Here is a 22,997-nt window from a genome sequence, read left to right on the forward strand (position 1 = left end):
GTCAGAAATCCCGCTCATGGAGCACATGTCCTTTCCAAACGCTCTGTTAAAAACCGCTCCGCACTCACAGGAGAAAAAAACTGCAGTTCCAAATCCATTGAAAACCCCCAATTTAACCAACACCCATCTATTTTTGTGACTACCTGGACCTACGTTTTGGTTTTGAATTATTCAAACCAAACCATGGGATTTGAATTAAGTATTTTAATAAACATGAAAAGGTGAATGTATGAAGTGCTCATCATTTTAAATAAGCTAAATGTCATATTAAACAGCATATTAACACTAAATAGGTCAGGAGCCAGACATATTATTTCCATTTTAAACTGGGTGATTCAAGCCCTGAATGCTGATTGGCTGACAGCTGTGGTATATGTATACCACTGTATGACAAAACATTTATTTTTACTGCTCTAATTACGTTGGTAACCAGTTTGTACGTTGGTAACCCCATAAGTGACGCCTATAGCACCTCTGGGGTTTGTGGTATATGGCCAATATACCACGGCTAAGGGCTATGTCCAGGCAATGCCTTGTGCCTAAGAACAGCCCTTAGCCGTGGTATATTGGCCATATACCACACCCCCTCCTGCCGTATTGCTTAATTATATCAAGGCTTATAGCCTACAAAGAAATACATTGTGAAGCATTTGCGAGTGCGCTAACCGGATGCTTCACATTTATACATCCGGTGAAATATCTGTCTCGTTGTTCTGTATATTTATTGTTCTATTTGTGACAATACAAAGGCGAATTGAGTTAATGCACACGTGCACTTCAGAGTAGGCACCCATTATGGAAATATGCAAATGTCTGCTAGAATGCTCCAATAGGATCTTGCTATCTCGTGCTTGACTCTGCCCACTATGACTATTTATAGATCGGCAGGTAAGGGTACTCTCAGTGGCAAGATGTTCTTTACTTTTTTTTTTACATTCATTTTTAAATGTAACCTTTTTAACTAGGCAAGTCAAATTTTATTTGTCTCATATACATGGTTAGCAGATGTTATTGCGAGTGTAGCGAAATGCAACGATGTCCTAACCCGAATGACGCTGGGCCAATTGTGCGCCGCCCTATGGGACTCCCAATCACGGCCGGTTGTGATACAGCCTGGAATCGAATCAGGGTCTGTAGTGACGCCTATAGCACTGAGATGCAGTGCCTTAGACCGCTGCGCCACTCGGGAGTCATTTACCATTCGGCCATCAGATTTGCTACCAATGCTCCTTATAGGGCACATCACTGCACTCTATACTCCTCTGTAAACTGGTCATCTTTGTATACCCGTCGCAAGACCTACTAGTTGATGCTTATTTATAAAACCCTCCTAGGCCTTACTCCCCCCTATCTGAGATACCTACTGCAGCCCTCATCCTCCACATACAAATCAAATTGTATTTGTCACATGCATCGAATACAGCAGGTGTAGTAGACCTTACAGTGAAATGCTTAATTAAAAGCCCTTAACCAACAATGCAGTTTTAAGAAAATACCCCCCAAAAAAGTAAGATATGAATAATAAATAGTTACAACACCCGTTCTGCCAGTCACATTCTGTTAAAGGTCCCCAAAGCACACACATCCCTGGGTCACTCCTCTTTTCATTTCGCTGCGACTGGAACAAGCTGCAAAAAAACCCACTAAAACTGGACAGTTTTATCTCCACTTCTTCATTCAAAGACTAAATCATGGACACTCTTACTGACCGTTGTGGCTGCTTCACGTGATGTACAGTTGAAGTCAGAAGTTTACATACACCTTAGCCAAATACATTTAAACTCAGTTTCACAATTCCTGGCATTTAATCCTAGTAAAAATTCCCTGTCTTAGGTCAGTTAGGATCACCACTTTATTTTAAGAATGTGAAATGTCAGAATAATAGTAAAGAGAATGATTTATTTCAGCTTTTATTTCTTTCATCACATTCCCAGTGGTTCAGAAGTTTACATACACTAAATTAGTATTTGGTAGCATTGCCTTTGAATTGTTTACTTCCCAGGTAGCCTTCAGGTAGCCTTCCACAAACTTCCCACAATAAGTTGGGTGAATTTTGGCCTATTCCTCCTGACTGAGCTGGTGTAACTGAGTCAGGTTTGTAGGCCTCCTTGCTCACACATGCTTTTTCAGTTCTGCCCACAAATGTTCTATAGGATTGAGGTCAGGGCTTTGTGATGATCACTGCAATACCTTGACTTTGTTGTCCTTAAGCCATTTTGCCACAACTTTGGAAGTATGCTTGGGGTCAATGTCCATTTGGAAGACCCATTTGCGACCAAGCTTTAACTTCCTGACTGATGTCTTGAGATGTTGCTTCAATATATCAACATACTTTTCCTCCCTCATGATGCCATCTATTTTGTGAAGTGCACCAGTCCCTCCTGCAGCAAAGCACCCCCACAACATGATGCTGCCACCCCTGTGCTTCACGGTTGGGATGGTGTTCTTCAGCTTGCAAGCATCCCCCTTTTTCATCCAAACATAACGATGGTCGTTATGGCCAAACAGTTATATTTGTTTCATCAGACCAGAGGACATTAATCCAAAAAGTACTCTCTTTGTCCCCATGTGCAGTTGCAAACTGTAGTCTGGCTTTTTTAATACGGTTTTGGAGCAGTGGCTTCTTCCTTGCTGAGCAGCCTTTCAGGTTGTGTCGATATAGGACTCGTTTTACTGTGGATATAGATACTTTTGTACCTGTTTCCTCCAGCATCTTCACAGGGTCCTTTGCTGTTGTTCTGGGATTGTGTTGCACTTTTTGCACCATAGTACATTCATCTCTAGGAGACAGAACGCGTCTCTTTCCTGAGCGGTATGACGGCTGCGTGGTCCCATGGTGTTTATACTTGCGTACTATTGTTTGTACAGATGAACATGGTACCTTCAGGCATTTGGAAATTGCTCCCAAGGATGAACTAGACTTGTGGAGATCCACAATTCTTTTCTGAGGTCTTGGCTGATTTCTTTTGATTTTCCCATGATGTCAAGCAGAGGCACTGAGTTTGAAGTTAGGCCTTGAAATACATCCACAGGTACACCTCCAATTGACTCAAATTATGTCAATTAGCCCATCAGAAGCTTCTAAAGCCATGACATCATTTTCTGGAATTTTCCAAGCTGTTTAAAGCACAGTCAACTTAGTGTATGTAAACTTCTGACCCACTGGAATTGTGATACAGTGAAATATAAGTGAAATAACTGTAAACAATTGTTGGAAAAATTACTTGTGTCATGCACAAAGTAGATGTCCTAACCGACTTGCCAAAACTATAGTTTGTTAATAAAGAATTTTGTGGAGAGGTTGATAAACGAGTTTTAATGACTCCAACCTAAGTGTGTGTAAACTTCCGACTTCAACTGTTTTGTAGTGTTAGGGTTTGACCAACTATTTGTTTGCATAACCTATATAATATAACAAAGAAGCTATAATATTAAGTTTATACTCTATATGATAAGAGCATACTGCTGTGTGAGAGGAAGGGGCTCATGGGATGTTGAGTCATATGGAAAGAATGCAGATGCTGTAAATCAGGGATATGGAAGAACTTGTTAAAAGATAAGGGCAGGATATGGGTGAAATGTATATGCGGAGGGGTGTCGGTGTTTTAGAGAACTGTGCATTGTGCAGTCACAAGATAAATCGACTGCCAAAGATAATAACTACGCCCGGCAACAGGAGGCGTCTCGAGGTTGGGACCAACCTGCACGCCAACAATAGGATGAGTAAGTTTAAACCACGCTCATCCTCCCTCTGACAGGCCAGCAGTGAGCGGGAACTATCTCTGTCAGAGTATTTAATGAAAAGCAAAGGATGTATCACTCAGTTCTCTGTCTGCCCTGCGTGGTGACACAGCGAGCCCGTATATACGAACATCATATTTACCATAAATGTGTTTGCATTAATTAAAGTAGAAAGAAATCAGAAGTTACTCTGTGTTAACTGTTTTATTCCAATACCAGATTGAATTGACGCGACCCCACAGTAGTCTCTAACTTCTTGCCTTTGTGCTGTTGTCTGTGTCCAATAATCTTTGTACCATGTTGTTGTGCAACCATGTTATTGTCATGTGGTGTTGCTGCTATGCTGTGTTGTCATGTGTTGCTGCCATGCTATGTTGTTGTCTTAGGTCTCTTGTCATGATATGTTTTGTCATGTATTTTGATTTTTTAATCCCAGCACCCGTCCCCCTTTTGGTAGGTCGTCATTGTAAATAAGAATTTGTTCTTAATTGGCTTGCCTGACTTGCTATTTTTACTCATTACTGATTTGTTTGCATGTGAAACGATGGGCTATGGTCTATCTTGGTTTAGTTATAAAAATCTTTGACAATGCTTTGCGCACTTCCGGTGGCCGCCATATTGATTTTGTTTTGTCGATGTTGAAAACACGTTCTTAAATCGTTGTTCAATTTTATGTCCAACTTTTCGTATTATTGTTTTATATTGTGATATCTGGTTATTTATTTATAGTTACTACCTGAAGGGTAGCAACACAACAGCCAAGATGCCGCGTATCATGATCAAGGGTGGTGTATGGCGAAACACTGAGGTAAGTTGGCGTAGCTAACGTTAGTAACTCAACGTTTTCTGCTGCTAACTAGCTTCCAACTAATATACAAACATTTTTAGTTAACTAAGTCAACTCCAGGTTAATGAACTACCATGTAAATGTATTCACTGAATTAGCTACTTGACAGCTTGGAATTCACTGCATCACTTTAGCTAACATTAGCTGGCTAGTCAGCTAGTTAGCTAACAACATTAACGTTAGTCGTAATAGCTCACTAGCTGAACTTCAATGTAACGTTAGCTAGTTGACATTAGCTAACTAGTAATATCTACTAGTTAACACCGTCTTTAAATTATAGTTGTCTGCAGTTGAAACTGAATTTTCCTCGGGAATCAGTGAATAATGAATCAATAAAATATTACATCCTCCCTCTTTCTCCCAGGATGAGATACTGAAGGCAGCAGTGATGAAATATGGGAAGAACCAGTGGTCTCGTATTGCCTCCCTGCTGCACCGCAAGTCTGCCAAACAGTGCAAGGCCCGTTGGTGTGTATGTGTGTGTGTCTGACGTTAAAACCGGTGTGTGTGTGGCATGCATGATAAGTTGAGCCCCAAAGAAGACTGAGTGGTTTCTGTGTGTGTGTGTGTGTGTGTGTGTGTGTGGATAGAGTTCTGTGTATTTAATGTGTGTTTGTGTGTGGATTCAGTTCTGTGTGTATCTAATGGGTTGTTTTTGTGTGTAGGTATGAGTGGCTGGATCCCAGCATTAAGAAAACCGAGTGGTCCAGAGAAGAAGAGGAGAAGCTGCTCCATCTGGCCAAGCTGATGCCAACCCAGTGGAGGACCATTGCTCCTATCATAGGACGCACCGCTGCCCAGTGTCTGGAGCACTACGAGTTTCTACTGTAAGACCCACGCAAAAACACTTTCTCTCTGTGTTCAGAGAAGACCTCTTGGCGTCCATGTTCTTATGCATTTTCTTGTGTGTGTGTATAGAGACAAAGCAGCCCAGAGGGACAATGAGGAGGATACAGCTGATGATCCCAGGAAACTGAAGCCTGGAGAGATCGACCCCAACCCTGAAACTAAGCCTGCTAGGCCTGACCCTGTGGACATGGACGAAGGTACATAAAGTACAACGCTTCTTCGGCTCGTTGCTGTTCACTCAACTTGCATGGTTTATTAAAATGAAATAAATAAGACCAAACCAGCTATTCCTGACTCTGTGTGTTTGTGTGTAGATGAGCTGGAGATGCTGTCTGAGGCCAGAGCTCGTCTGGCCAACACTCAGGGGAAGAAAGCCAAGAGGAAGGCCAGAGAGAAACAGCTGGAGGAGGCCAGGTATACACAGGCACACACAGGCACACACCTTTTACACACAAGCACACATTTGTGTTTCAAATAAGAGCTGTGTCATGTAAATACAACAAATGCAGGATTTGTCATTTGTGAACTGCATAACGTTCAGCATAACATTCAGACAGACATTTCTGAATTTGCTCTCATAGTGAGGGTACTCGATTATGCTGGCCTGGTGGCTAGTGGGTGTAGTTTGCACCGGGTGAAAAGTGATTGTATTCATTTAGGAACTGGGCTTCCTCCAGGCGTGAGCCACGCGCCCCGTACTGGCTGACGGCGGCATCGTCTCAAACCAAAAGTGACGTAGGTTAAGCACGTGGAGTAATGAGTAGGATTTTGTTTTCACATGCAAAAGTGATTTGATAAAACTATTTTGCCTTCCCAATGAAAACTAGTTTGAAAATTCAAACATTTATTTGATGCAAAAGAGATGTATGTTTCTGAACGATGCATCATTCTGCCTTGTTGACAACGTGACCGAGCGGCGCAGATTACTATTCAATTTGAGCAGGGCGTGCGTCCATCACCGGTTTTGCACGTTCATAGCCCGTTGCAACCCGGTCCATCTTAATCGAATCCCCTCAATGCCTACCACCAAATCAAGAAAACGTTCAATGCTGACAAACATACACGCTCTCTCTTTCTCCTCACTCCCAGACGACTGGCTGCTCTACAGAAGCGCAGGGAGTTGAGGGCAGCAGGCATTGACGCTCAGAAGAAGAGGAAGAAGAAAAGAGGAGTGGACTACAATGCTGAGATTCCCTTTGAGAAGAAACCTTCTCAGGTAACACATTACACACACACATACAGTGGGCTCCAACATTACTGGCACCCCTGACTGGCAATGCACAAATAATGCTTAAACAATATAATTATAGAGAGAAACTCAAAATACCAACATGTGGGAAATACTGTACTTTATTAATGTTTCAATGGAACCAACCAAAATAATTTATTGATTTAATTAAAAATCAATGTCCTCCAAATCAAGGTTTCACAATTAATGGCACCCTTAAAGATGATTGTAAATAACATCTACCAAAATTAAATTCCACTTATTTAAGTCTTAAGGAACTATATTGAGCCATTACATCACTTCCGGTTTCACTAGGGTATAAAAATGAGGTAACACACATGCAATATCCCGCTGTCATCCAACACCATGAAGAAAAAAGAACTGGCAGTTCAAAAGAGACAGATGGTCGTAGACCTTCATAAATCTGGTAATGGCTGCAAGTAGATCCACAAAGGATTGAATATACCACTGCGCACTGTCAGGGCAATAATTAAAACATTCAAAAGATATGGAACAGTTGAAAACCTCATGGGTAGAGGACGCAAATGCATTTTGCCCCCCAGGATAGAGAGGAGGATCACCAGGTTTCAAAAAGCACCACCAGACGCCACCTCCATAACCACAGGCTCTTTGGAAGGGTTGCTAGAAGAAAGCCCTTTCTGACCCCAAGACACAGACGCAAGGGCTTGGAGTTTGCCAAACGTCATTTAAATTATGACTGGAAGAAGGTGCTCTGGTCACATACAGCATCGGCATGTTTGGCGTCGAAACAGAGATGCATACAAGGAGAGGCACCTCATACCCACGGTGAAATATGGAGGGGGTCAGTGATGTTTTGGGGCTGTTTTAATTCCAGAGGTCCAGGGGCACTGGTTAAGATTGATGGCATAATGAATTCCACCAAGTCTCAGGCAATTTTGGCTGACAATCTGGTTGCCTCTGCCAGAAGGCTGGGACTTGGCCGTAGGTGGACTTTCCAACAAGACAATGACCCGAAACATACCTCAAGATCCACACACAAATGGTTCTGTGACAACAAAATCAATGTTCTGCCATGGCCATCTCAGTTGCCGGACGTCAATCCAATCAAAAACCTGTGGGCTGAGTTGAAGAGGGCAGTTGATAAGCGCAAACCCAAGAATGTGAAGGATCTGCATAGAGGAATAGTCCAAAATCCCTCCAAATGTGTTCCTTAACCTTGTCAAACATTACAGGAAAAGACTCCATGCTGTTATCCTTGCCAGAGGTGGCTGCACTAAGTACTAAATGAGGAGTGCCAATAATTATGAAACCTTGATTTTGGTTAAATTTATTTTGTATTAAATAATTGTATGATTTTGGTTGGTTCCATTGAAACATTAATAAAGTACAGTATTTCTCACATGTTGGTATTTTTAGTTTATTGTTTATATTTTATAAAGTATTGTTTGTGCATTGCCAGTCAGGGGTGCCAGTAATTTTGGAGCCCACTGTACATCAAGGTGTGTATTATTGGGGCTAAGTGTTGTTATGATTCTAGGGTTTCTATGACACCAGCATGGAGCTCTACGAAGGTCTGGAACCAAACTTCAAACGCCTGCGACAACAGCACCTGGACGGAGAGCTACGCAAGTCAGTCTCTCTCTCTCACACACACACTCAACGAATGCTACATGTATGATCTGATTAGGCCGTTTATAGATGGGATATTTTGATAGTTTGAATGTGAGGAGGAGAGAGCTGTGTGTGCCTGACTTTGTGTGTGTCCTCAGTGAGAAGGAGGAGAGGGAGAGGAAGAGGGATAGACAGAAGATCAAGAAGAAGAAGGAAAGTGATCTTCCGTCAGCCATCCTCCAGACCAGCGGAGTAGCGGAGTTCACCAAGAAACGCAGCAAACTGGTGCTGCCTGCACCACAGGTAACAACGCTATGACTGTGTGTGTGCGTGCGCATCTCTGATGCATAGCTACGGGAAGTAGTGAAGTTTTGTCAGGCCAGTGAAATTTGACCGTGTCTGATGTTGTCTGGCTGACGCTGTCTGGCGTGCGTAGATCTCTGATGCGGAGCTGGAGGAGGTGGTTAAGCTGGGTCAGGCCAGTGAAGTGGCTCGTCAGACCGCTGAGGAATCTGGGATCACTAACTCCGCCTCCTCAGCCCTACTGTCAGAATACAGCCTTTCCAACAGCGCCATGGCAACTGGGCTACGCACCCCCAAGACCCCTGCCGCGCAGGACAAGATACTACAGGTACACACATTCACTCTCCCTTATTCTCTGTCTCAGGGTATATGAAGAAAGCTGTCCACGGTACATATTACCATACAATGTCAATCATAACATCAAATGAATGCCAATACAATACCTCTGACAACATCTCTCTCTCTCCAGGAGGCCCAGAACCTGATGGCTCTAACTAACGTAGACACTCCTCTGAAAGGAGGTCTGAACACTCCTCTCCACCAGAGTGACTTCTCAGGAGTCACACCCCAAAGACAGGCAGTACAGACACCGAATACTGTACTGACCACACCTTTCAGGTACACACGCAAGCCATTCACACACACGCCAGCAGCATACCACCTTGCATCCCACTGGTGGCTTGCCTCTGAAGCTAAGCAGGGTTGGTCCTGGTCGGTCCCTGGATGTTGGAGGGCCAGTAGGAGGCACTCTTTCCTCTAGTCTAAATATCTCAATGCCCCAGGGCAATGATATGGGACATTGCCTTGTGTAGGGTGCCCTCTTTTGGATGGGATGTTAAACAGGTGTCCTGACTCTCTGTGGTCACTAAAGATCCCATGGCACTTATCTTAAGAGTAGGGTTGTTAACCCTGATGTCCTGGCTAAATTCCCAGTCTGGCCCTCATACCATCATGCCCACCTAATCATCCCCAGCTTCCAATTGGCTCATTCATCACCCCTTCTCTCCCGTAACTATTCCCCAGGTTGTTGCTGTAAATGAGAATGTGTTCTCAGTCAATTTACCTAGTATAATAAATAAACATGCAAGCCATTCTCCCACACACCTAATTCTGTACTGACTAGTGACACACACTATTGCTGTTGTAGAACCCCGGGTCCAGGGTCTGAGGGCGGTATGACCCCCCAGGGAGCGTTAACCCCTAAAGGACCGGGTACTGTAACCCCTGGGCGCACCCCTCTACGAGACAAACTCAACATCAATACTGAGGAACAACTAGCAGACCCTGCCTACGCTAGACATATGGTAACACAAACTACTATTGAAATGGCTGTTTCAAATTTGTTTTCTGTGTGTATAACTTTTATTTTGTGTGTGTGTAACTTTTATTTTGTGTGTATGTGCGTAGCAACGAGAGTCGAAGGAGCAGCTGAAGCTGGGTCTGATGTCGCTGCCGATCCCCAAGAACGACTTTGAGATCGTTCTACCAGAAAACGCAGAGACTGAACTGGAGGAAATGGAGACGGAGACCGGATACATGGAGGACGCCTCAGAGATGGAGCTACGCAAACAGGTAACACTCAGTCGCACTGACCCACATGCATACTACTCATATAAAGCTCTACTCTTGACTATCCCCTTTTGTAACTGTGTGTGTGTTGCAGGCTGCCCGGGATGCAGAGCAGGAGAAAGAGCTGAAGCTGAGACACACTGCTGTACAGAGGACTCTACCCAGACCATCAGAGGTAAGCACACACAGTGTGACTCTCTCACACACAAGAGTTCAAGTGCTGCATCGCCTCCCCTTCCCGGCTACAGCATTAGTGACAAAACAAATGCAAAATTGTGTGTGTAGGTGAATGAGTCTATCCTGCGTCCGTTGGGAACAGATCCTCTGTCAGAACTTCAGCAGGCTGAGGAGATGATCAAGAAGGAGATGATCACTATGCTGCACTTTGACTGTCTACACCACCCACCAGCCAACCAACAGGTAGATGTATACACATACATAAACACACACAGGGCTGCGTTTGGAGCAGAACTAAAGTACTTTGTTTATCCAATCACAGCGCAGCAAACAACGAGGGCCTGCCTCCACCTCCAACAATGCAGAACACATCGCCCACCTGGACAGACACCCCTACAAGCCAATCAGCAATGAGGAGCTGGCACAGGTAAAACACAAACACACACCCCTACTAGCCAGTGTTTCCAATCCTGTTTCCCCTGCAATGTCATGGTCTCCATCTGCTGTGTTGTAGTCTTGTTTTAGTATGCCTCAATCCCAAAATGAATAGGAAAGATGGACACTGTCTAGATGGAGTGCTAGGGATGGGTACGGTTAATCGAATATCCGAACGGACGTTGGTATTGGCTTACTTTAGTTCATTTTCAGATTGTTTTAAAAAGGCCTAAAAAAGCAATGAAAAAGCATTGTCTAAATTACATTTTAAATGATCCTTGTGACATTGTTACCTACAAGGATATACCATGACATTTGAAATTCTTAATATAATGAAACTACTAACTTTTGAATGTATACTGAACAAAAATATAAACCCAACAATTTCAAAGATTTTACTGAGTTACTGTTCATGTAACGAAATCAGTCAATTGAAATAAATTAATTTGGCCCCTAATCTATGGATTTCACATGACTGGGAATACAGATATGCATCTCTTAGTCACAGATACCTTAAGAAAAGAAAGGTAGGGGGTGTAACTCAGAAAACCGGTCAGTATCTGGTGTGACTGGCATTTGCCTCATGCAGCGTGACACATCTCCTTCACAGAGTTGATCAGGCTGTTGATTGTGGCCTGTGGAATATTGTCCCACTCCTCTTCAATGGAGTTTCTGGATATTGGCGGGAACTGGAACATGCTGTCGATCCAGAGCATCCCAAACATGCTCAATGGATGACATGTCTGGTGAGTATACAGGCCATGGAAGAACTGAGGCATTTTCAGCTTCCAAGGATTGCATACAGATCCTAGCAACATGAAGCGACGCATTATCATGCTGAAACATGAGGTGATGGGGGGCGGAGAATGGCACCACAATGGGCCTCGGGATCTCGTCACGGTATCGCTGTGCATTCAAATTGCCATCGATAAAATGCAATTTTGTTCGTAGCTTATTCCTGCCCATACCATAACCTCACCGCCACTATGGGGCACTCTGTTCACAACGTTGACATCAGCAAACCGCTTGCCCACACGGCGCCATACACGTGGTCTGCGGTTCTGAGGCTGGTTGCCAAATTCTTTAAAATGACGGAGGCAGCTTATGGTAGAGAAATGAACATTAAATTATCTGGCAACAGCTCTGTTGGACATTCCTGCAGTCAGCATGCCAATTGCACAGTCTCTCAAAACTTGAGACATCTGTGGCATTGTGTGAAAGTGGCCTCTTATTGTCCCCAGCATAAGGTGCAGCTGTGTAATGATCATGCTTAATCAGCTTCTTCATATGCCACAGCTGTCTTGGCAAAAGAGAAATGCTCACTAGCAGGGATGAAAACAAATTTGGGCACAACATTTGAGAGAAATAAGCTTTTTGTGCGTATGGAACATTTTTGGGATCTTTTATTTCAGCTCATGAAACATTGGACCAACAATTTACATGTTGTGTTTATCAATGTAGTTTTTATAATGGTGCATTGAGTTACAGCTGCCCATTTGGCCCTCCAGTCTGCCCAGACATCAGTATGCTGTTTTTCCCACTTCAAATGGCAATTACAGGCGTCCACATAATGGAGTTTCTACAAATCAAATTTGATTCGTCACATGCGCTGAATACAATAGTTGTAGACCTTACAGTGAAATGCTTACTTATGAGTCCCTAACCAACAATGCAGTAAAAAAAAATAAATAAAAGTAACAAGTAATTAAAGAGCAGCAGTAAAATAACAATAGACTATATACAGGGGGTACCGGTACAGAGTCAATGTGCGGGGGCACCGGTTAGTTGAGGTAATATGTACATGTAGGTGGAGTTACAAGACCTGAGATCAATGCAAATACTCACCAGAAAACATTGTTGGATCAGAATCAGTTCTAAAATCATAATTTTCTTTCACTGTTGCTGTTTGCCAAAACTACAGAGAAAAGCAGTCTGTCTGCAGTTTACCTCTGCCATGTGCTTTTTTGGTCATTTTGATTGGTCAAGAGTGTAAAAATGAAAAGCATTTCTACTATGGTCCGTGCTATCTGGGATCCTAGAGACCGTCCCTACCCCATTGACGCTGACATTTAAAATGGTAAGGGTTAAGGTTGGGTTTAGGGTAGGGACATCCCAAGGTCCCCGGATTGCATTGACCTTTTGACTATCCAGATACCCGATTTAAAAAAATACTATATATTATTTAAAAAAAAATCCCTACAGAGTAGAGTAACTTTGTCTACGCAATGTGGACATTTGTGTGAGATGCGTAAATAATAGTGTGTCACTTTTCGCCTCACCCCAGGCCAGTGAGTTGCTGAGCCAGGAGATGGAGGTGGTGAGGGCAGGTATGGGTCACGGGGACCTGTCCATGGAGGCCTACAGCCAGGTGTGGGAGGAGTGTTACGGCCAGGTGCTGTACCTCTCCGCACAGAGCCGCTACACCAGGGCCAACCTGGCCTCCAAGAAGGACCGCATAGACTCCCTGGAGAAGAAACTTGAGGTGAGACCACACACACGCTATCATGTCCTTTTTACACTAGAAGCTGCTGGGCCGTAGGTAACTCATGATGTATACCACCTGTTTATGATGTGTGTATTCCTAGATCAACCGAGGCCACATGACATGTGAGGCCCGTCGCGCTGCTCGTCTGGAGCGTCGTCTCAAGGTGACTGAACACTGACCTATACTCTTTCTGTATGTCTCTCAAACTGTTTCTAGACTACTGAAGCAGCATGGTGAACTGTGGGAGGGGTGATATGTCTGTATTCAGGTGTTACTAGGAGGGTACCAGTCCCGTGCTGTAGGCCTACTGAAGCAGCATGGTGAACTGTGGGAGCAGGTTGAGCAGGCAGCTACGGAGCTCCACACCTTCACTGAGCTGAAGATACAAGAAGACACAGCGATACCCCGCAGACAAGAGGTACACATACTTTCACACACCTCGCCATATCACACAAACACTAGATATTAGCTGACAAACTGCAGCCTGTGTTTATTGGACTTAATTTTCTCTTTAGGCTCTAAGGGAGGACGTGGAGAGACAGCAGGAGAGAGAAAAGGAGCTTCAGCAGAGATATGGAGACTTGCTGCTGGAGAAAGAAGCCCTGCTGTCTGCTAAATACTAACACCCCTACTAGAAACCCCATACACACACCCCATACATGCTTTCTATACACACACACAAATCACTAACACATATTATAAAAACATGTTCAGCAAATGCACACATACTGGAGAAAGTGTCTGCTCAAACACAGGATCATAGCGACCCTCATCTCCCCCTCTAATTGTGTGACTAGGTAAAAATATTTACAAATGAATGATCTATTGGAGCTCTGCCTCTTCTCATGTCATATTGATGTCATGGTTCAGTGCTTAGAGCATGCCCAGTAGTTGCCTAGTGTTGGTCTTTCCTCTGGTGAATCAGTGTCTTTTCATTGGAATAAAATATCAATACATATCTGATTTCTCCCTAAGACCTGTTTGCTGTATGTGGTGTTTGTCTGCCCCTTGGATTTTCTACCTGCAGCAAACCTAGTGGATTATGCTGGAAATACCAGTGAAAGCAAAGTGCCTCAAAAAGCATGGCCTATGAAATGTATAGAGAAACTTGTTCTTAGCAGTGTTGTCAGGGCTATTGGATGATAATCTGTTTTCCTACAGTTCACATAAGTGTTGGAAGAGGCCATATTGATGGAAAGCTAGCTTTCCATCCAATTGGTGAGATTTTCATGCAAATATTCTGGAATCATGCACATTTTTCCCACCAGTGGTGTTTCCTCCAAATGGACATGTTGCGGATAAAAAGAGTGCTGACAGTGCACACAATGTACTTTTTTTTTATATACGTTTTCATGTACAGAATAAAAATTAAATTTAAATGTTTCCATTGCATTTTCAACACTACTGGTTGTGACAAACCTAACTGTTGCATTAAATACCTACTGCGGTCTTAGCACGTGCGGCTAGCCTACAGCTCGCAGTGGGGCTAGCCTACAGCTCACAGTTTGGCTAGTTTACATGAGATTGTTGTGGATAAGAGCGAGAATATTTTCATTTGTGAAACGGCAGTCAACAGAATAAGACCCTAAAAAATATTTATTGGAATGGAGCATCATTATTTCAGCTATAGCTTAATAACCTGTGTGGTTTTCCAAGTCGTAGTGGGAGGACCAACACCATGTTGTTCGCATGACTCCAAGTTGACTTCGATATGGTTTTAATATTATTTGCCACCATATCTTGCATAATTCATTTTACCGACAAAAAGATCCCACCATGTCGAACGAACAAATTCTGTCGGTATTTATAAAATTGTAACAGACCTTATTTCCATCACAGCTGTCATGAAGATAATTTTTATTCAGTATGGCATAAAACGATGGAAATGTGGTTAGTGTTGAATAACTGAGTCAGTCTAATCAAATAGCTTTATTAAAGACAACTTTTTATATAAACCAGTGATGCATAATCAATGTGGACAAAAATGAACCGGACACTAAGGCTGTGTTTACAAAGGCAGCCCAATTCAGATTGTTTTTCACTAATTGGTCTAACCAACCAGATCTGAAAAATATCTGATGTGAAAAGATCTGATGGGATTGGTCAAAAGACCAATTAGTGGAAAAAAGATCGGAATTGGGCTGCCTGTGTAAACACAGACTAAGTGACATATCATGACAAGATGTTGTCTGGGCTTCAACAGAAATAGTTCACTTCCTGTCTGTCTTTATGGTAAGAATCTCAAATCATAAAAAAAGAACAGCCTATCGAACCATTTCTCTTCTGCCTTTAGCAGGCCAGGAACGCCATCCCATTGCCCCTATTAGCACTCTGGAAGAGGACAGAGGGACCATGTTTGTTATATTGATTACTTCCAACCAGTTGTTTTGTGAGAGGACAGTCCTACAGTACATATAGGAAGTTGGGGAGGGAAGAGGAATGAAAGGGAGATGAGTGTACCGTGTGTCTGTAACTGTAGCGTCTGATGGCCTCTCTGATGTGGCAGGGCTGAATGGCTCCACTGGGAGGCTCCACACCACTCACTGCTGAGCTCTGAAACACACACACACTTTAACACACGGTATACACACAAGCTGTGCAACACAAAAAAAACTATCTTAACAGACCTTCTTGCGTTTCCTTTGCCTGGTCTTACTGTCCAATCCCAAGCCTCCATTCGAGGGTTTAGAGGAGTGGGATGAGCCAGGAGTGGAGGGGGGCGTGGTCTCTGGAGATTCTGGATCTCTCTTTACCTGAGATAGAGACAGAGAGGTGGGGAAGGGAGAGAGAGGGGGAAGGTAGAGAGGTGGAAGGGAGAGAACATGTTTTAAATGAGCGGCCAGTAGGAATAGCAAGTTAGCTAGCTGCTACTCCTGTTAGCTGGCTAACAGAGGAGTGTGTGTTAACTTACCTCTGTATTGCTGTGGTAGTGTATGAAGCTGGCAGACACAACATGGCTGAAGGGGTCTGTCTTTGGAGTCATATCCTGTTTCACTAACAGAGACAGATCTACCAGCTAGAGAGAGAAAGAGAGGGAGTGAATATTGTAATCCAAACAGAGCAACGATACAGCCCACATAAAAAATACTACAGTTTACTATAGAACACTATAGTACCTACTATAGAATTCTGCAGTAAACTGTAGTATACTGTAGAATCCCATACTCCACACTGTAGTATCCCTCGATCATGTAGTGCTTACTATAGAATGTCATATTATACTGTACTACACATTGTAGTATCCCTCGCTCGTTTAGTGGTTACTTTAATATTTTGTATTACACTGTAGTATTAAATACAATTTTATTTGTCTCATGCACCGAATACAACAATTGTAGACCTTACTGTGAAATGCTTACTTACAAGCTCTTAACCAACAATGCAGAGTAAGAAAATATTTGCTAAATAAACTAAAGTAACACAATAACAAGGCTATATACAACAAATAAATAAACTAAAGTAAAAAAAGTAACAATAAAATAATAACGAGGCAGTATACAAGGGGTACCGGTACCGAGTCAATGTGCGGGGGGTACAGGTTAGTCGAGGTAATATGTACATGTAGGTAGAGGTAAAGTGACTATGCATAGATAATAAACAGAGTAGCAGCAGCGTACAAATGAGGGTCAATGCAAATAGTCCAAATAGCATTTTGATGAACTGTTCAGGAGTCTTATGGCTTGGGGGTAGAAGCTGTTAAGGAGCCTTTTGGACCTAGACTTGGTGCTCTGGTACCGCTTGCCGTGCGGTAGCAGAGAGAACAGTCTGACTTGGATGGCTGGAGTCTTGACAATTTTTAGGGGCTTTCTCTGACACCTTCAATCGTGTAGTGCTTACTATAGAATTTTGTTGTATACTGTGTAGAATAATATACATCACACTGAAGTGTCCCTCAATCAAGTAGTGCTGACTTTAGAATTTTTTAATCAATTGGACTTCTAGCTAGGTGCACGGGTAGCTGTTAGCTTTGTCAATTATGTTTTTATTTGAACGTGCTGTCCTTGGGGACCTCATGGCAGGGATTTCCTCTGAGGTTCCCCCTCGATCGTGTAGTGCTTACTAAACTCAGCAAAAAAAAGAAACGTCCCTTTTTCAGGACCCTGTCTTTCAAAGATAATTCGTAAAAATCCAAATAACTTCACAGATCTTCATTGTAAAGGGTGTAAACACTGTTTCCCATGCTTGTTCAATGAACCATAAACAATTAATGAACATGCATCTGTGGAACAGTCGTTAAGACAGTAACAGCTTACAGACGGTAGGCAATTAAGGTCACAGTTATGAAAACTTCGGACACTAAAGAGGCCTTTCTACTGACTCTGAAAAACACCAAAAGAAAGATGCCCAGGGTCCCTGCTCATCTGCGTGAACGTGCCTTAGGTATTCTGCAAGGAGGCATGAGGACTGTAGATGTGGCCAGGGCAATAAATTGCAATGTCCGTACTGTGAGACGCCTAAGACAGCGCTACAGGGAGACAGGACGGACAGCTGATCGTCCTCGCAGTGGCAGACCACGTGAAACAACACCTGCACAGGTTCGGTATATCTGAACATCACACCTGCAGGACAGGTACAGGATGGCAACAACAACTGCCCGAGTTACACCAGGAATGCACAATCCCTCCATCAGTGCTCAGACTGTCCGCAATAGGCTGAGAGAGGCTGGACTGAGGGCTTGTAGGCCTGTTGTAAGGCAGGTCCTCACCAGACATCACCGGCAACAACGTTGCCTACGGGCACAAATCCACCGTCGCTGGACCAGACAGGACTGGCAAAAAGTGCTCTTCACTGACGAGTCGCGGTTTTGTCTCACCATGGGTGATGGTCGGATTCGCGTTTATCGTCGAAGGAATGAGTCTTACACCGAGGCCTGTACTCTGGAGCGGGATCGATTTGGAGGGTCCATCATGGTCTGGGCCGGTGTGTCACAGCATCATCGGACTGAGCTTGTTGTCATTGCAGGCAATCTCAAAGCTGTGCGTTACAGGGAAGACATCCTCCTCCCTCATGTGGTGCCCTTCCTGCAGTCTCATCCTGACATGACCCTCCAGCATGACAATGCCACCAGCCATACTGCTCGTTCTGTGCGTAATTTCCTGCAAGACAGGAATGCCAGTGTTCTGCCATGGCCAGCGAAGAGCCCGGATCTCAATCGCATTGAGCACGTCTGGGACCTGTTGGATCGGAGGGTGAGGGCTAGGGCCATTCCCCCCAGAAATGTCCGGGAACTTGCAGGTGCCTTGGTGGAAGAGTAGGGTAACATCTCACAGCAAGAACTGGCAAATCTGGTGCAGTCCATGAGGAGATGCACTGCAGTATTTAATGCAGCTGGTGGCCACACCAGATACGGACTGTTACTTTTGATTTTGACCCCCCCTTTGTTCAGGGACACATTATTCCATTTCTGTTAGTCACATGTCTGTGGAACTTGTTCAGTTTATGTCTCAGTTGTTGAATCTTATGTTCATTCAAATATTTACACGTTAAGTTTGCTGAAAATAAACGCAGTTGACAGTGAGAGGACGTTTATTTTTGTAGTATAGTGTTGAATACTATACTCTACACTGTAGTATCCCTTGATTGATTTATTTGATTTGACTATTTAAAAACACAAATATGGATACAATGCATTTAGAAATTTGTCGAGAATAACACAAGAAAGTTGAACATTTACTTCCATTGTGATCCTAGTTCAAACATGTTACACATTAACAGCTAACCCACATAAAAAAATACAATAGCATACTAAGGTCCAAATATTGTAGTATTACTATATTTATATACTATAGTGTTCATTGTAGTGTTTTTGCAGACTTTACTGTAGTATTCAATGTGTTTTTGCGGGCATGAGTGTAGTATACTGTATTATTTACTGTAGTGTTTTTGCAGACATGACTAGTATACTGTAGTATTTACTGTAGTGTTTTTGCAGACATGACTAGTATACTGTAGTATTTACTGTAGTGTTTTTGCAGACATGACTAGTATACTGTAGTATTTACTGTAGTGTTTTTGCAGACATGACTAGTATACTGTAGTATTTACTGTAGTGTTTTTGCAGACATGACTAGTATTCACTTACAGATCAGTCCATGCAAATGTTTACTCCTGAACTTATTTAGGCTTGCCTTAACAAAGGGGTTGAATACTTATTGATTCAAGACATTTCTGATTACATTTTTTAATTCATTAGTAAACATGTCTAAAAACATAATTCCACTTTGACATTACCAGATATTGTGTGTAGGACAGTGACACAACAAAATGTGGAAAATGTCAAGCGGTGTGAATACTTTCTGAAGGCACTGTGGGACTCCAGAAAGTCACTGATTATTAAGGGAAAGCCAGGCACGTCATGGACATTGACGCCTTCCTCCCGGACAAGCTAAACACCTATTTCACCTGCCTCTAACAAGCAGTGTGAGCTATCATTCTCATTAAAACTCGCAAGGCTGCCGGCCCAGATGGCATCCCAAACCGTGTCCTTAGGGCATGTGCAGACCAGCTGGCTGGAGTGTTTACGGACATATTCAATCTTTCCCTATCCCAGTCTGTTGTCCCCACTTGCTGTGGACCAATAACCTTTGATTTGATTTGTCCACAAAAATATTGCAGTGAATTCTAGTATGCTACAGTAAAGTCAGCAAAAACACGAGTAAATACTTCAGTACACTACAGTCATGTCAGCACAAACACTACAGTGAATACTATAGTATTCAAAAGTCATATCCGCAAAAACACTACAGTGAATCATATAGTGTTCTACAATTATGTCTGCAAAAACACTACAGTGAATACTTTAGTATACTACAGTCATTTACGCAAAAACACTACAGTGAATACTATAGTATACTACAGACATGTCTGCAAAAAAACTGCCGTTAATATTATAGTATACTACAGTCATGTCTGCAAAAACACTACAGTGAATACTACAGTAAAGTCAGCGTGAATACTATAGTATAATACAGTTATGTCCGCAAAAACTCTACAGTGAATCATATAGTATACTATAATCATGTCTGCTAAAACACTACAGTGAATACTATAGTATACTACAGTAATGTCTGCAAAAACACTACACTGAATACTACAGTAAAGTCTGGGTGAATACTATAGTATACTACAGTTGTCTGCAAAAGAAACACTACAGTGATTACTGTAGTATATACTATAGTCATGTCTGTAAAAACACTACAGTAAATCCTACAGTCATGTCCGCAAAATAAACAATACAGTGAATATGATAGTATATATTACAGTCATGTCTGTAAAAGAAACGACACTAAATTCTACAGTATACTACATTAATGTCCGCAAAAACACCACATTGAATACTATAGTATACTAGAGAAACACTAAAGTGAATACTACAGCCTTAAAAACACTACAGTGAATACTACAGTAAAGTTTTTTATTGTGGGAGACTTAGTTCTTTAACTAGCAGTGGTCTGGTGGTAGACACACACATACCTGAGCGGTGGTCTCATAAGCCAGATAGGACAGGATCTCCATGGCAACAGTGTTGGGCTTCACCTCCAGACTGCTGCAGTCCAGCCAGTCTCGGAACTTAGATGCCTTCTTAGCTACACACACACAGACACACAACATCTATCAGAGACTGAGTTAGGGGTTAAATGTTGGGAGAAGAACTGTTACTCACCAAAGCTGAGCTGCCGACTCTCACAGAACTCACTGTACTGAGCACTGTCCATCCCTCTGGTCTGTCTTTCCAACCTCTACAGAGAGGAGAGGTAATGAGAGCGTGTGGAGAGAGGAGTTAATAATCACTGATGGGAGCTGCTACCCAGATACCACTTTAACACACTGTGTATGTGTGTCTGTTTGTGTGTTCTGACCTCCAGTCGTTCCAGTTTGACGTCATCTACTTCCTGGTTGTCAGACAGGGACAGGAACTCTCCCGTCTGGTCCACCCAGGACAAGAAGTCTCCTGCTAGCCGCTGGCGCTTGTTACTCCCGGCAACAACCCACCTATCTAGCAGTGTGTGAGTGAGAGATAGAGAGGGGACAATGTTAGCCCTCTAAGCTAAAGTCTAGGCACTCTCTGGGAGTACTGGAAGCTAACAAGTCTTCAGGCAGGGTTAAAGTTATCCGTCACTGCGACGGATTTCCATTATATGGATTCTGAAGAGGTCATTTTTTGAGATCAGTAAAGGTGGTTTGGAGATGACTGACAGAAGCAAGTGTGTTCTACGAAATATGTTCTCAAATATAAAATGTTCTCTGTTAAGCTGTGTGCACTGAACTGACATTCATGATTGTTGATGACACTGATGTTCAGATGAAGGGAATTGCATAGTCTATAATGTGCACCACAGCAGTGCTCAACTCAAACAGAGTTGTGTAGCCAGCCTACTGTAGCTGCTGGCTAAATAATTCAAAGCCTATACTTTATCACTCAGGATGGAACTTTTCAGTGCTACTATTTTTACCATTTAATGTTGTTTTTAAAACAACATCAGACAACCCCATAGAAGAATAGTTTACATAGTTGGCTTATTGTTGTGTTCTTTGCCAGAAAAAAATTAATCTCTCGGCGCATTCAAGGGAAACATGTAACGTTATTCTGACAAGCAGTCAACGCACAACCATTCTTAATACAATCGCAGGAAAATATTTTTTAAAGCAGTTTTGGCCTTTTACATTTTTTTTTTTTTAAAGATATGGGATCCGAGTTGTACATTGCTACCACATTTATTTCTCTACTCCTTCAATTGTGCGTGTGGCATTCTTTTACAAATGCAGCTTCAAGCTTGGTTTCAGGCGCAGCTGTGCAACAGATCTCTTAAAGGGGCCATGTCGTCTTAAAAGGGCAATGCCATACTTTGTAACAGAAACAAACAAAAAAAGACGATTTTTAGAGTAAATAAAAACGAATAATTATTGATATAATCAGATTTATAATAAAATAATAATAACTAATAATAGCAATCAGGATGTTGTGTCCAATGGGGTAAATGCAGACAGACCAACCCCATGCTTCAGCCTATGTACATTTTATAGCCACTATGCTGCATCAGTTGGGCTACAGGTGATAATGCTTATTGCTAATAGCACATCTGATAATATAGACCATGCATAGGCTATATGCCTGGTCCAATATCATTTTAACAACATTTTTACCAATATGTTTTTGGGCCCATTTCTGGAGGTGGAAATTATATTTTAGATGGTGTCAGCATCATTTTATTTTCATTAATTTGAGAGTAGAATGTCCTTTTAAAAAGTCACCAGAACTGAGCTTCTCAGTCCTTCTACATAACATTTTTCCAGGGAGGACCCCAGACCTCCTAAGCAAAGGGGACTGGAATTGGTCAAACGTGCAGTTTAATACAAATACAAAATGATCCTCTTTCCTTAAAAGTATGATGGTCACAACCTTTTTACATGAAAGGGGAGGATAACTTGGCCCCAGACAATAGATCTGAGATCGACTTAAGTTTCAGTCATGGGATTCTTTCTGCTTTACATGTACTGTGTCAAGTACCTGATTCCAGAGGTTCCTCGTCTTCAATGGTTTTCAGCACTTTAGACTTGTAGTCTCTGAACTGTAGATACCTTAACAACCTCCTCACCTTCTTCTGTAGGGAAAGAGAGAGTTGATGTCGTCTAAAATAATACTACAATAATACTACAGGCCTCCGGTTTTCTAGTTAACGCCAGTCAGCTGAAATCAGTACTTCACAGGTATTGCAGGCGGAAAATAGTGTGAGTGTATGGTGTGTCTGTGTATGGTGTACGTGTGTATA

At 42.6% G+C, this 22,997-nt stretch overlaps 2 protein-coding genes across 2 annotated transcripts in view; one reads left to right on the plus strand and one right to left on the minus strand.

Moving 5' to 3' along the window:
• The first annotated feature begins 4,374 nt into the window (after nt 1-4,374).
• Nucleotides 4,375-14,606, plus strand: LOC100380809 (CDC5 cell division cycle 5-like (S. pombe)). The gene is given in 19 exon segments (NM_001173931.1): nt 4,375-4,549; nt 4,953-5,056; nt 5,254-5,415; nt 5,507-5,634; nt 5,752-5,851; nt 6,527-6,653; nt 8,185-8,276; nt 8,417-8,561; nt 8,695-8,889; nt 9,031-9,179; nt 9,709-9,865; nt 9,969-10,133; nt 10,225-10,305; nt 10,416-10,550; nt 10,630-10,734; nt 13,027-13,224; nt 13,328-13,390; nt 13,496-13,645; nt 13,743-14,606. Coding segments are annotated over 19 exon segments (2,409 nt in total). The 5' UTR covers nt 4,375-4,504; the 3' UTR covers nt 13,851-14,606.
• A 535-nt stretch (nt 14,607-15,141) lies between these two features.
• The window catches only part of supt3h (SPT3 homolog, SAGA and STAGA complex component), a 9,847-nt gene continuing 1,991 nt past the window's right edge, over nt 15,142-22,997 (minus strand). The window contains exons 5-12 of the mRNA XM_014210651.2: nt 22,736-22,829; nt 21,087-21,223; nt 20,891-20,966; nt 20,701-20,813; nt 16,139-16,243; nt 15,855-15,980; nt 15,688-15,780; nt 15,142-15,558 (exon numbers count right to left, since the gene is read on the minus strand). Coding sequence (XP_014066126.1) covers nt 15,517-15,558; nt 15,688-15,780; nt 15,855-15,980; nt 16,139-16,243; nt 20,701-20,813; nt 20,891-20,966; nt 21,087-21,223; nt 22,736-22,829 — 786 coding nt within the window. The 3' untranslated portion in view covers nt 15,142-15,516. The remainder of the gene's footprint in view (nt 15,559-15,687; nt 15,781-15,854; nt 15,981-16,138; nt 16,244-20,700; nt 20,814-20,890; nt 20,967-21,086; nt 21,224-22,735; nt 22,830-22,997) is intronic.

This window comes from Salmo salar, chromosome ssa09, assembly GCF_905237065.1.
Source record: "Salmo salar chromosome ssa09, Ssal_v3.1, whole genome shotgun sequence".
Lineage (NCBI taxonomy): Eukaryota > Metazoa > Chordata > Actinopteri > Salmoniformes > Salmonidae > Salmo > Salmo salar.